Source organism: Rhineura floridana, chromosome 5 (genome assembly GCF_030035675.1).
Source record: "Rhineura floridana isolate rRhiFlo1 chromosome 5, rRhiFlo1.hap2, whole genome shotgun sequence".
Classification (NCBI taxonomy): Eukaryota; Metazoa; Chordata; class Lepidosauria; order Squamata; family Rhineuridae; genus Rhineura; species Rhineura floridana.
Genome location: NC_084484.1, coordinates 7,168,208 through 7,181,590, shown reverse-complemented (window position 1 = coordinate 7,181,590; position 13,383 = coordinate 7,168,208). Strand labels below are relative to the sequence as shown.

The window sequence follows — 13,383 nt, the reverse complement described above, 5'->3', positions numbered from 1 at the left end:
GGAGCTTTCTGATGATGAAATATTTCTTGAGTTTTCATGCCTAACGGTCACTCCCCAACCTTCCCAGGCCAGACAGCCTTGAAGTACCAGTCTCCATTGATAAGCAGATGTTCTTGCTTGCAGCCTAATTAACTAGCTTCAGCTGTGAGAACTGCAACTCACAGCGTCTCAGAGGCCCTATCTCAGACAAGGTGTTTCCCCCCACAATTCTTTGCCTCAGAACCATTTCAGAACCCAGCATTCTTGACAGTCACTTCTCAAGAAAATAGTGAAATCTGAATAGGATTCACCAGTTCCGTCTAAGAGATCAGTGTCATTCTTGTTAGAGCCAGAGTTCATGGAGCATCTGAGAGCTCCACCAGTTGATGCCCCAATTTCTGCTTTCTAGGGTTGGGGATGCTCAGTTAAAGGATCTTACAGAGTGTAAGTTAGATACGTGGCACTTAAGAAAGTACATGAGGCTACAGCATTGCTTATACGGGCTTCATGTGCAGCATCTGTGTTTTCAAGGGCAGCATTACTGTGGTTAGACAATGTTTTGGGCAATCCAAATCAAGATCCAGAGAGACTCAGGAAAACCATTCTGAAGCTTAAACATAAGAACATAAGAACATAAGAAGAGCCTGCTGGATCAGGCCAGTGGCCCATCTAGTCCAGCATCCTGTTCTCACAGTGGCCAACCAGGTGCCTGGGGGAAGCCCGCAAGCAGGACCCGAGTGCAAGAACACTCTCCCCTCCTGAGGCTTCCGGCAACTGGTTTTCAGAAGCATGCTGCCTCTGACTAGGGTGGCAGAGCACAGCCATCATGGCTAGTAGCCATTGATAGCCCTGTCCTCCATGAATTTCTCTAATCTTCTTTTAAAGCCATCCAAGCTGGTGGCCATTACTGCATATTGTGGGAGCAAATTCCATAGTTTAACTATGCACTGAGTAAAGAAGTACTTCCTTTTGTCTGTCCTGAATCTTCCAACATTCAGCTTCTTTGAATGTCCACGAGTTCTAGTATTATGAGAGAGGGAGAAGAACTTTTCTCTATCCACTTTCTCAATGCCATGCATAATTTTATACACTTCTATCATGTCTCCTCTGACCCGCCTTTTCTCTAAACTAAAAAGCCCCAAATGCTGCAACCTTTCCTCGTAAGGGAGTCGCTCCATCCCCTTGATCATTCTGGTTGCCCTCTTCTGAACCTTTTCCAACTCTATCATATCCTTTTTGAGATGAGACGACCAGAACTGTACACAGTATTCCAAATGCAGCCGCACCATAGATTTATACAACGGCATGATGATATCGGCTGTTTTATTTTCAATACCTTTCCTAATTATCGCTAGCATGGAATTTGCCTTTTTCACAGCTGCCGCACACTGGGTCGACATTTTCATCGTGCTGTCCACTACAACCCCGAGGTCTCTCTCCTGGTCGGTCACCGCCAGTTCAGACCCCATGAGCGTATATGTGAAATTCAGATTTTTTGCTCCAATATGCATAATTTTACACTTGTTTATATTGAATTGCATTTGCCATTTTTCCGCCCATTCACTCAGTTTGGAGAGGTCTTTTTGGAGCTCTTCGCAATCCCTTTTTGTTTTAACAACCCTGAACAATTTAGTGTCGTCAGCAAACTTGGCCACTTTACTGCTCACTCCTAATTCTAGGTCATTAATGAACAAGTTGAAAAGTACAGGTACCAATACCGATCCTTGTGGGACTCCACTTTCTACAGCCCTCCATTGGGAGAACTGTCCGTTTATTCCTACTCTCTGCTTTCTGCTTCTTAACCAATTCCTTATCCACAAGAGGACCTCTCCTCTTATTCCATGACTGCTAAGCTTCCTCAGAAGCCTTTGGTGAGGTACCTTGTCAAATGCTTTTTGAAAGTCTAAGTACACTATGTCCACTGAATCACCTCTATCTATATGCTTGTTGACACTCTCAAAGAATTCTAATAGGTTACTGAGACAGGACTTTCCCTTGCAGAAGCCATGCTGGCTCTGCTTCAGCAAGGCTTGTTCTTCTATGTGCTTAGTTCATCTAGCTTTAATTATACTTTCTACCAGTTTTCCAGGGACAGAAGTTAAGCTAACTGGCCTGTAATTTCCGGGATCCCCTCTGGATCCCTTTTTGAAGATTGGCGTTACATTTGCCACTTTCCAGGCCTCAGGCACGGAGGAGGACCCGAGGGACAAGTTACATATTTTAGTTAGCAGATCAGCAATTTCACCTTTGAGTTCTTTGAGAACTCTCGGGTGGATGCCATCCGGGCCCGGTGATTTGTCAGTTTTTATATTGTCCATTAAGCTTAGAACTTCCTCTCTCGTTACCACTATTTGTCTCAGTTCCTCAGAATCCCTTCCTGCAAATGTTAGTTCAGGTTCAGGGATCTGCCCTATATCTTCCACTGTGAAGACAGATGCAAAGAATTCATTTAGCTTCTCTGCAATCTCCTTATCGTTCTTTAGTACACCTTTGACTCCCTTATCATCCAAGGGTCCAATTGTCTCCCTAGATGGTCTCCTGCTTTGAATGTATTTATAGAATTTTTTGTTGTTGGTTTTTATGTTCTTAGCAATGTGCTCCTCAAAATCTTTTTTAGCATCCCTTATTGTCTTCTTGCATTTCTTTTGCCAGAGTTTATGTTCTTTTTTATTTTCTTCATTCGGACAAGACTTCCATTTTCTGAAGGAAGACTTTTTGCCTCTAAGAGCTTCCTTGACTTTGCTCGTTAACCATGCTGGCATCTTCTTGGCCCTGGCGGTCCCTTTTCTGATCTGCGGTATGCACTCCAGTTGAGCTTCTAATATAGTGTTTTTAAACAACTTCCAAGCATTTTCGAGTGATGTGATCCTCTGGACTTTGTTTTTCAGCTTTCTTTTTACCAATCCCCTCATTTTTGTGAAGTTTCCTCTTTTGAAGTCAAATGTGACCGTGTTGGATTTTCTTGGCAATTGGCCAGTTACATGTATGTTTAATTTAATAGCACTGTGTTCACTGCTCCCAATCGGTTCAACAACACTTACATCTCGCACCAGGTCCCGGTCCCCACTGAGGATTAAGTCCAGGGTTGCCGTCCCTCTGGTCGGTTCCATGACCAACTGATCTAGGGAATAGTCATTTAGAATATCTAGAAACTTTGCTTCTTTGTCATGACTGGAACACATATGCAGCCAGTCTATGTCCGGGTAGTTGAAGTCACCCATTACTACCACATTTCCTAGTTTGGATGCTTCCTCAATTTCATATCTCATCTCAAGGTCTCCCTGAGCATTTTGATCAGGGGGACGATAGATCGTTCCCAGTATTAAGTCCCTCCCAGGGCACGGTATCACCACCCACAACGATTCTGTGGAGGAGTCTGCCTCTTTTGGGGTTTCGAGCTTGCTGGATTCAATGCCTTTCACGTATAGAGCGACTCCGCCACCAATACGTCCTTCCCTGTCCTTCCGATATAGTTTATATCCAGGGATAACCGTATCCCACTGGTTTTCTCCATTCCACCAGGTCTCAGTTATGCTCACTATATCAATGCTCTTCTCTAAGACCAAGCACTCCAGTTCTCCCATCTTGGTTCGGAGGCTCCTACAATTAGCGTACAGGCACTTGTAAGCAGTGTCTCTCTTCAAGTGTCTTTGGCACTTGTGTCCTGTGGTAATTTTGCTCTTCTGAATTTATATCCTGTGCTCCTGCTCTCACAATGCCTACTTCTAGGCCTACCCCTTTTAAAATTTCATCATTTCTTTGGTTTTTATCAGAGGGGGGAGGTTTATTCTGAACCGGACCTTTCTCAGCTCCTGTCGGGTTTCCCCCCACAGTCAGTTTAAAAGCTGCTCTGCTACCTTTTTAATTTTAAGTGCCAGCAGTCTGGTTCCATTCTGGTTCAAGTGGAGCCCGTCCCTTTTGTACAGGCCCGGCTTGTCCCAAAATGTTCCCCAGTGCCTAACAAATCCGAACCCTTCCACCCGACACCATCGTCTCATCCACGCATTGAGACTGCAAAGCTGGGCCTGTCTGGCTGATCCTGCGCGTGGAACTGGTAGCATTTCAGAGAAAGCCACCTTGGAGGTCCTGGCTTTCAGCATCCTACCTAGCAACCTAAATTTTGCTTCCAGGACCTCACGGCTGCATTTCCCCATGTCATTGGTGCCAACGTGCACCACGACCACTGACTCCTTCCCAGCACTGTCTACCAAACTATCTAAACGACGGGCGATATCCGCAACCTTCGCACCAGGCAGGCAAAACACCTTGCGGTCTACACGCCCATCACACACCCCACTGTCTATGTTCCTAATGATCGAATCACCCACTACAAGGATCCCTCCACCCCCTGGAGATATATCCTCGGCACGAGAGGATAGCTGCTCATCCCCCAAGGAATGGGTCCCTTCTAAGGGATCGTTTCCCTCTTCCTCAGCTGGATGCTCTCCTTCCCTGAGACCATCGTTCTCCATGATAGCAGGAGAGCTATCATCGTTGGAGTGGGACACAGCTATAACGTCCCTGAAGGCCTCCTCCACACACCTCTCTGCCTCTCTCAGCTTTTCCAGGTCCGCCACCTTGGCCTCAAGGAAATGAAGTCGTTCCCGGAGAGCCAGGAGCTCATTGCACCGAGAGCACACCCACGACTTCTGTCCAACAGGCAGATAGTCGTACATGCTGCAGGTGGTGCAAAACACTGGAAAGCCCCCACACCCCTGCTGGCTTCTTACCTGCATAGTTTTGTTTAAGGTTTATTACGTCAATGGGTTGGAGACTGCAGTTTAGTTGAGGTCAGGGAACAGACAGGCAGAGTGGGGGGCCCTGGCCTCCTCGCCCTGCTGCTGAACTCGCTCTGCTGCTTAACTCGCCTTGACGCTTCGTCAGCTGGGGCTTTTGAGAGTGGAGTCCTTTACTGTGGATGCAACAATGGATACGACACAATTTATAGCCAGGGCTATGGCAGCCAAAATGGTGGCTAGGCTCATATTGTGGCTTTGCCATTGAGAGGCAGATGCTACTTCCTGTCTGGTGCTTGCCACAGAACCATATGCAGGCAAGAAATTGTTTGGTGAAGATGTTTTGAAGGATGTGTTAGTAGAAGGAAAAGAAAAAGGCAATGCCAGTAACAAGCCAAAGAAGAGATGATTGGCGTTCCTTTCATTGCTATCAACCGTACCAGTAATTTTTTCCATCTAGATTTGGAGGAAGAGGGCAAGATTACCGTTCTAACAGACAAGCCTGAGCTTGTCCTAGATTCCAGTCACGCAACCAACAGCAATCAGGAGTGCGTAATCCAGGTTCAGCTTCCAATGGGTGGAAGACAATAAACACAATTCTGACTTATTTCAAATTCCAGTGGGAGGCCGCCTACTGAGCTTTGCACAGTGGTGGGAGGCAACAGCATCAGATGGCTGCGTCAAGAATGTGATGCGTCATGGGTATCAAATAGAGTTTCAGGCTTCACCTCCAAGCAGATTTATCCCATTACCAATTTCTTCAGATCCAGACAACTGTAGACTAGTACAGGAGGCAATAGACCATCTGTTGCAGATTGCAGCCAGTTCAACAGGACCAGACATCCTGTGGTGTTTATTCTTTGCTCTTTGTTGTGCTGAAGAAAGGGGGTGCTTGGAGGGCTGTGCTAGACCTAAAATTCCTGAACAGGTTCATCAGATACTGAAAATTTCACATGGAAACTTTGGTTTCCATAAGGGAAGCTCTTCAGACACGAGATTTCTTAGCCTCCATAGATCTAACGAAGGCTTATCTCCATGTGCCAGTCCATCCACAGCATCACAAGTATCTCTGCTTCATTTATGGCAATCAATATTACCAGTACAGGGTAATGCCTTTTGACTTGGCATCAGCTCCAATCAGACATCAATCATCAGTTGAGAAGGTACTACACTCTGTATCCGTCGTTGGTAGCAGAAGGTGTAGATGTACTGAATTCTCCTTGGCCAACAGGAACATTTTACACCTTCCCCCCATTCCCTTTGCTGGCTCGAGTGCTGAAGAAAGTGAGACTAGAGAGGGCCAATGTTGTTCTGGTTGCACCAGATTGGTCGAGGAGGCCATCGTTCTCAGAGCTAATCAACCTATCTGTGGAGCCCCCACGGTCTCTGCCTCTTTGTCCGGATTTGCTGCAACAGAGACATCTACAGCACCCCAATCTGCAATGGTTGAACTTAACTGCATGGAAGTTGAGTGGGGGAAACTGCTGAGAACAGGGTTGCCAATGGATATCGTAACCACCATATTGGCATCTCAAAGACCTTCCACAATAAGGAACTATCCATATACCTGGGCTGCATTTTTGCAATAACACAACGACCATGTGAAAGTGTGAAAGGCGGGAATTGTGGAATTGTTATCTTTTTTTAAACAATGGATTGAAGCTGGATTGAAGCCCAACACTTTGTGGAGATAAGCATCAGCATTGGCAACAATGCTTTCTAAGTCACTGGGTGTTCATCCGTATCTGAAACAGTTCTTACGGGAGGTGTCTTTGACATTGGCACCCTGTTTACCATCGGTTTCCTGTGTGGGACCTTCGCAAAGTGTTGTCAGCTCTCCAAAAACTGCCTTTTGAACCACAGAAAAATTTAATTGTGCGAATAATATCTTTCAAAGTGCTATCCCTGGTGGCAATAACTTCAGCTAGACGTATGTCTGAACTGGGAGCACTCTCGGTAGCAAAACATCTCTGTATTTTCCACAGGGACAGAGTCATACTTCGGACAGATTCTGTTTTAATTCCAAAAGTAAATACAGCCTTTCACCATTAGCAAGAATTAGTTTTGCCAACATTTTGCCCATTACCACAGCGCTCTACAGAGTGTGCTAGGCATTCCTGTGTGGAGATGTGTGGAGAGCAGTTAGGGTCTATATTAACAGGACAAGACCAATAAGGCAAACATATTTGTTATTTGTTTCTTACCATTCAACTGCTCTGGGTAAAAAGGTGTGAGATTCTACTCTAGCAAGATGGATTAAGGGGTGTATTGCTTTAGCGTATAGTTCACTGCACATGCCATTGCCATCAGGTATTGTGGCACATTCAGTGAGAGCAGCTGCTGCTACTGCAGCATATTCAACAAATGCACCTCTACAAGAGGTTTGTTGGTCAGCCACCTGGGCGAACCTGAATACTTTCACTAAACATCATAAGAACATTTACGCATCTGCAGAAGTAGCCTTTGGTAAGCGAGTTCTCCAGCAGGTGCTGAAGAACCACTAAGGAGTTATGCGCCCACCCATACAATAGGTCAGCTTTGGAACATCCCACTTGGGGGTGTTCTGATGCTTACTGGAGAAGGAACCGTTTTGTTCACCAGAAAAGTTTTCTCTGGGGGCACCAGGACACTATCAGGGCCCACCCTGGGATGCAAAGACAATAAAGATAATAGGAAAAGGGTCAGTGAACAGACCTAACAGTGTGCATGATTTCAGTTTCATGTTAGTTACAGTTGATTCAATGTTGTCAGTGTTTTCTATTTGTGTTATGAGATTATATTTTTAAGCTTGGCCAGACAGCAAACTAGCATTCCATGGGAGGGGCAGTGGTGGCGTTCTGTTGGAGTGTTAACTCTTTCCTGCCTCAAACACTAGCAGAGGAAGACAGTAACCAATTGGCGGTGTCCTGGTGCCCCCAGAGAAACACCATTCTGGTGAGTAAAACTGTTCATTTTCATGGCAATGACAAGTCATTAAAGACACAAGTGAACATGCTGGCCACAAATCAGTGGTTGGAGTGTTGCAAGTGCTGTTTATAGATTCACATTGGCTTGTAAGCGCTTTCCATAGCAAACAGTGTTTGTAGTTGTAGCTGTAACTGAGAGATGTACATATTTACAACTATGTCATTGGGACTGAATACATATTCAGAAGAATTATTCACATTAAAATACTATTAACCTCTGCATTGTATTGCTAGCTCTCCCATTGTATTTTTATTCTGCAAATCACTCTCATAACTAACATATAAATTCTTCTGTTTTTATGCGTGTCAGCTTATATCCTTAAATTGAGATGAATAAATAACATTAATTGATGAATCCTTTCAGGACTACACACAGTTGTCTTAAAAAAAACAGTGCATACATGTGCATTTCCTTAACTCTGTCAGGTTGGCATGTTTATGGACTCTTGCAGCGATCTGATAAAAAATATGATGAAGCTATTAAGTGCTATCGAAATGCTCTCAAATTAGATAAAGACAATCTACAAATCCTAAGAGATCTCTCACTGTTGCAGATCCAAATGAGGGATCTTGAAGGATACAGAGTAAGTAATTTCTTCAGTTTCTGTGTTGAGCTTAACTGACCAGTTGCAACATGTGATCTGGATATTTACTAGAGTTAAGAGGACCACTTCAGTTTGATTAATTAGATTGGGATTGCGGAAATTGACATGACAGTGTTATCTGGGCACCTTCTTATACATACAGAATTTAATTGGCATGTTAAAAGTAGCTCACGAAACCACAGAACAAATCTACAAAATCATAGCAAGCAGCAGAATGGAAAACTGTTCTTGATGGAAAATTAAGAGGGCTGGTTTTAGTTCCTGTCATTGCTGCTTGCAACTCTGTTCTTTAATTCTGAAGCAGTGGTAATGGTAAATGGTAAACTTACTTCTTAGTTAACATGGTTAAGGTCAGGTGTTAGGCTGCAATTACAAATCTTTATTAGGAAGTCCAGATGAGCTTTTCTGGTTTTCTTTGCTTTTCTGTTAAGAAAACTAAATCCATTTATTTATTTAAGCATTTATATCCCACCTTTCCTCCAAGGAGCTCAAGGTGGTGTACATGCTTCTCCCCCTCTTCATTTTATCCTCACAACAAACCTGTGAGGTATGTTAGTCTAAGAGGTAACTACTGGCCCAAGGTCACCCAGTGATCTTTGTGGCTGAGTGGGGATTTGAACCCGGTTCTTCCAGGTCATAGTCCAGCACTCTAACCACTTCCCCGTACTGGATCTTTGCATTGTTTGCATTGCATCCTCCAGATTGGATTACTGTAATGTGCTCTATGTGGGGCTACCCTTGAGGTTGGTCTGGAAGGTGCAGCTGGTGCAAAATGCAGCAGCGAGATTGCTCACTGGAGCAGGTTATTGCCAACATGTCATTCCGCTACTGAAAGAATTGCATTGGCTACCTATTAGCTACCTTGCTAAGTTTCAAGGTTCTAGTTTTAGTGTATAAAGCCTTATACAGCTTGGGACCAGGATACCTGAAAGATTGTTATCCCTTATATACCCAGTCGATCACTGCGCTCTGCAGGTGAGGGTCTCCTGAAGATACCATCTTATCAGGAGGTCTGTTCAGCACAACATAGGAATGGACCTCTAGTGTAGTGGCACCTACCCTTCGGAATTCCAAAGGTTGTAATAAATATTAGACACATACCATATCTGTTATCTTTTCAACACCTACTGAAGACCTTCTCTGTCAACAAGTCTTTTAAGTAGAGACCTTATCCCAGTCTGTATCTGTGTTGGAATTGCTTTTTACTAAAATTTTAAACCCTTTTTAATGTTTTTAAAGCTTTTAAAAAATGTTTTTAAAGATGTTTTGTTTTAATATGTTTTTAATTGTTGTGTTTTAATATATTTTGAAGTCTGTTTTTATGAGGTTTTAAAGTGTTTTTACTGCTTTTGTTTGCCACCCTGGGCTCCTACTGGGAGAAAGGGCGAGATATAAATCAAATAAATATATTGTTGATTGAGAATGGCAAAATTAATTATTTGGTGGATTATTTTTAGTTATATTCATTATCTCTTTAAAGGAGACCAGGTATCAGCTACTGCAACTGCGGCCTACTCAGAGGGCTTCATGGATTGGATATGCAATTGCATATCATTTGTTAAAAGACTATGATATGGCCTTAAAACTACTGGAAGAGTTTAGAAAAACTCAGCAGGTAAGACCTACCTTCTAAAAATGTAAAAGTTACTGTACACAGGTAAGAATCTGAATAACCGCACTGTGTTTGAATGTGGCTTATTTTTTCCCTATTTAAAAGAGTGATAACACTTTGAGACATACAGCAAAGAAATTGTGCCACTGTTTTATACAATTTTGTGGCTGTTTTTTAGTGTATAGTTGTTTCTTAATGATTGTGGAAAGTTAGGAAGAAGATGTGGGTGTTTTTTGTACACACAGTTTAAAGATCTAACTTGTATTAAAATACTTTGTTCTAACAAAAGCTGAATTTTGAAATTTGTATGGATCATATTAATTGTGGTTGGTCAGGCTATGGTCTGAAGGCACATGAGGCCAGCTCCCTGCTGAAGCTAAGCAAGGTCAGGTCTGGTCAGTGCCTGGATGGGAGACCGCCTGGGATCCATATGTAACCCACCTTGGGTTTCTATCATGAAAAGAAAGGCAGGGTATAAATGTAATAAATAAATAATAATAAATAAATTAGGCAACTTTGAATGTATTTCTTTAGTTTGCATAATTTACAATGCAGTCCCATGCAAGTTTGTTTGGTAGTAAGACCCATTTGACTTTGCATAGGATTGTAGCCTGAATCTCTTTTGCTAGTCGTGGGAGAAGAACTGTGTAAGACATTCAGGTTCTGCCCCTCAGTACTGGAATTCCAAATACAATAAATGTCCCCTGTCACAAAGGACTTCTAATCAATTTGGGGCCCTTACTAGCTTCAGGTGATCAACCTGAGAGGAGCAGGGATCTTACTAGGTGGAAGTCAAGAAATATACCATTTTTTATGCTAGTAAACTTTATTTGATTCTTCCAGACAGCAGTTAGTTTCAAGTTTATTTTCCCTAACCATTCATATTTACAACATGCAAATAGCCTAGCTGGCCAAGCTAGACATACCAGGACAGTAGGAGTTCTGGCGAGTGCACTTCATTGCTTTTGTCGTCTGCTGTATTCTCCAACTGGTCATTTTTTTAGGGCTGTTTTTTATTTATTTATTAAATTTATATCACACTCTTCCTCCCAGGAGCCCAGGGCAGTTTTTATAGGCTGTTACGAATTCAAAAACATACCGTAAATGTGATTGGCAGTGTAACACCAGATTCTGACTCAGCCAGTTGCCCTAATCTCCTGGCTCAATCTGTTTATCTTCTGCTGGCTCACTTGGGTAGCCTTGTGCTATATAACAGCTGCTGGTATTATTCCACCATGCTAGAGTCTTTGCACTAAGTCATCTTTTGTCTCCCAAGGCTTCAGGTCTGATAATTAAAATGGAAGCCATTCACTCTCTCTCTCTCTCTCTCTCTCTCTCTCTCTCTCTCCCATACTTATTTCTACATTTCTATATGTGTCACCCTCACCCCAAGCCTTCTAAATATTCATTATTTATTTATTTACAATATTTATATCTCACCTTCCTGCCTGACAACAGGCAAGGTGGTTGGCAATGTGAAAACTGCTATGCAGAACATAGAAACACAATAATAAGATTATTTTATGAAGACTTTGAGAGGACAATGATGACAAATGTCCTCTTCCTAGACCTCAGATGCTGCTAGTGATGAGGCTATTTCAATTGTTCATTGTTCATTCAGCTAGTAATTTCCCACACTGTTTTAAGGTGCAGTTGTTGGGTTTTTTGCATTTATAGCACCATATAAACTTGTGTTTAGAAATAATTAAAACTCTGGATTTTTTTTTCTGAACAACAAATGCACATTTGACTTAGCAAAAGTCTTAATAGTATCAGATATGTTGTCCAAATAAAAAGGGCTTGGTTGTAACCTTAACAAAAATCTAAACAATGCCACAGCACTTCTTTTCAGCCCTACTATGATATTTTACATGCTTACCTTGCATCCAGTTTAAGCAATCAAATCAACCAACTGATCAACAAACAAAACAGCACACAATATCCAAATTAAGAAATCTCTTTGATTTTATTAGGTACTGAGCAGAGCTTGGAAAAGTTACTTTTTTGAACTACAACTCCCATCAGCCCCAGCCAGCATGGCCACTGGGTTGGGCTGATGGGAGTTGTAGTTCAAAAAAGTAACTTTTCCAAGCTCTGGTACTGAGTACAAAATAGTCTCTAGGCGACGTACAGACATAATTAAAATAGAGATAAAAACAACAGTTATGACTAACAAAACAACAACCTCAAGAATCTCACAGCAATAGCAAAACATCAGCATTGTATGGGCTGTGATAACCTGTCACAAGCCACCAAATATCTGGGGAAAGAGGGAGGTTTTAACCTGGTGTTGTAAGGGTATTGGTGTCAGGTATTTGGGTCCTGAGCCATATAGGGTTTTGTAGGTTAAAACCAGCTCTTTGAATTGGGCTCATAAACATATAGGAAGCCAGTGCAGTTGTGGCAGAACCTGTATGGCTAGACTATTTTGTTCTTGTCAGTAATCTGGCTGCTGTATTCTGCACTGAGTCCAGACACCAATCCAGGGCTTGCATAGCCTGTCCTGTTTGGTTGTTACTGAGAAATAGAGCTGGGTATCATCAATGTACTGATGGCTCCTCAAAATGGGAAAGTGTTGTTTGAAACATATGTACTCAGATCATGAGTTGTACAGTTATTGTACTCGCTGCTTGGTACCAGAATATGGCTGCTTTAACACTGCACTTTACTCCATTATTCTGATTCCTTACTTGGTAATTTGCGCATTATATTTGATCTTTCACATGATGTACAAGCTAGGTCTGGAATTCTAATGGAATATAGTGCAAGTTTTACTGCTAATTTCCATGACAAGTGATACCAGAAACAATCCATTAGCAAGGGTGGGAACCCGAAAGATCATGGGAGTTTTTCACTAGCTGCAGCCACTCACGTGACAGGCATCCCAGCATGCAGTGTGTTCCTGCCCTTTATTTGCACATTGTTGTTTTATTTGCCTGACAAAAATTGTACCGGTATTCTGGCATCGTCGCAGATAGCAGCAGCATTTCCTACACATAACCCTGTGTCTATGGAACTAAAATAATTTAAAAAGTCAGATCCTAAAGGGAGAGGGCTTGCATGGCAATGGGAGGAGATTTTAGACCTCCTACAGAGTGGGGAACAGTGCGTATAATAGATGAGGGATGAAAAGCCGTGTGAAAGGCAGTTGTGCAAAATGCCGGTATATTGGCTGAAAAAACTGCTGTTCCTTAACGCAACAGGTACTGCAGTGTGAAAGGGATTTTAGAAATCAGGACAAAATCGCTACCTTTTTAATCCGTTAAACTAACGCAATCAGCCCCATGTGTGAAAGCAGCCTCTAAAATATCACCTAAGCAGCAGCTGCAAATATCAGTAGTTGAGAAGAGGATTGAGGAGATCAACTTATTGCTCTGGTATTTGTTATGGCAATATGGCAAACTTCTGTTAAATGACTGTTTATATCCAAGTTCTAATTCAAATATCCAGTGTATCTTTACTAAAAGAAAATACGCTTTTGTGAA

The 13,383-nt window shown here is 42.5% G+C and overlaps 1 protein-coding gene across 2 annotated transcripts in view; it reads left to right on the top strand.

Annotated features, from left to right (window-relative positions):
* The window catches only part of NAA16 (N-alpha-acetyltransferase 16, NatA auxiliary subunit), a 109,969-nt gene that overhangs the window by 22,998 nt on the left and 73,588 nt on the right, over positions 1 to 13,383 (top strand). For both annotated transcript variants that reach the window (XM_061629923.1, XM_061629924.1), the window contains 2 exons: positions 8,108 to 8,265; positions 9,767 to 9,901. In XM_061629923.1, coding sequence (XP_061485907.1) covers positions 8,108 to 8,265; positions 9,767 to 9,901 — 293 coding nt within the window. The remainder of the gene's footprint in view (positions 1 to 8,107; positions 8,266 to 9,766; positions 9,902 to 13,383) is intronic.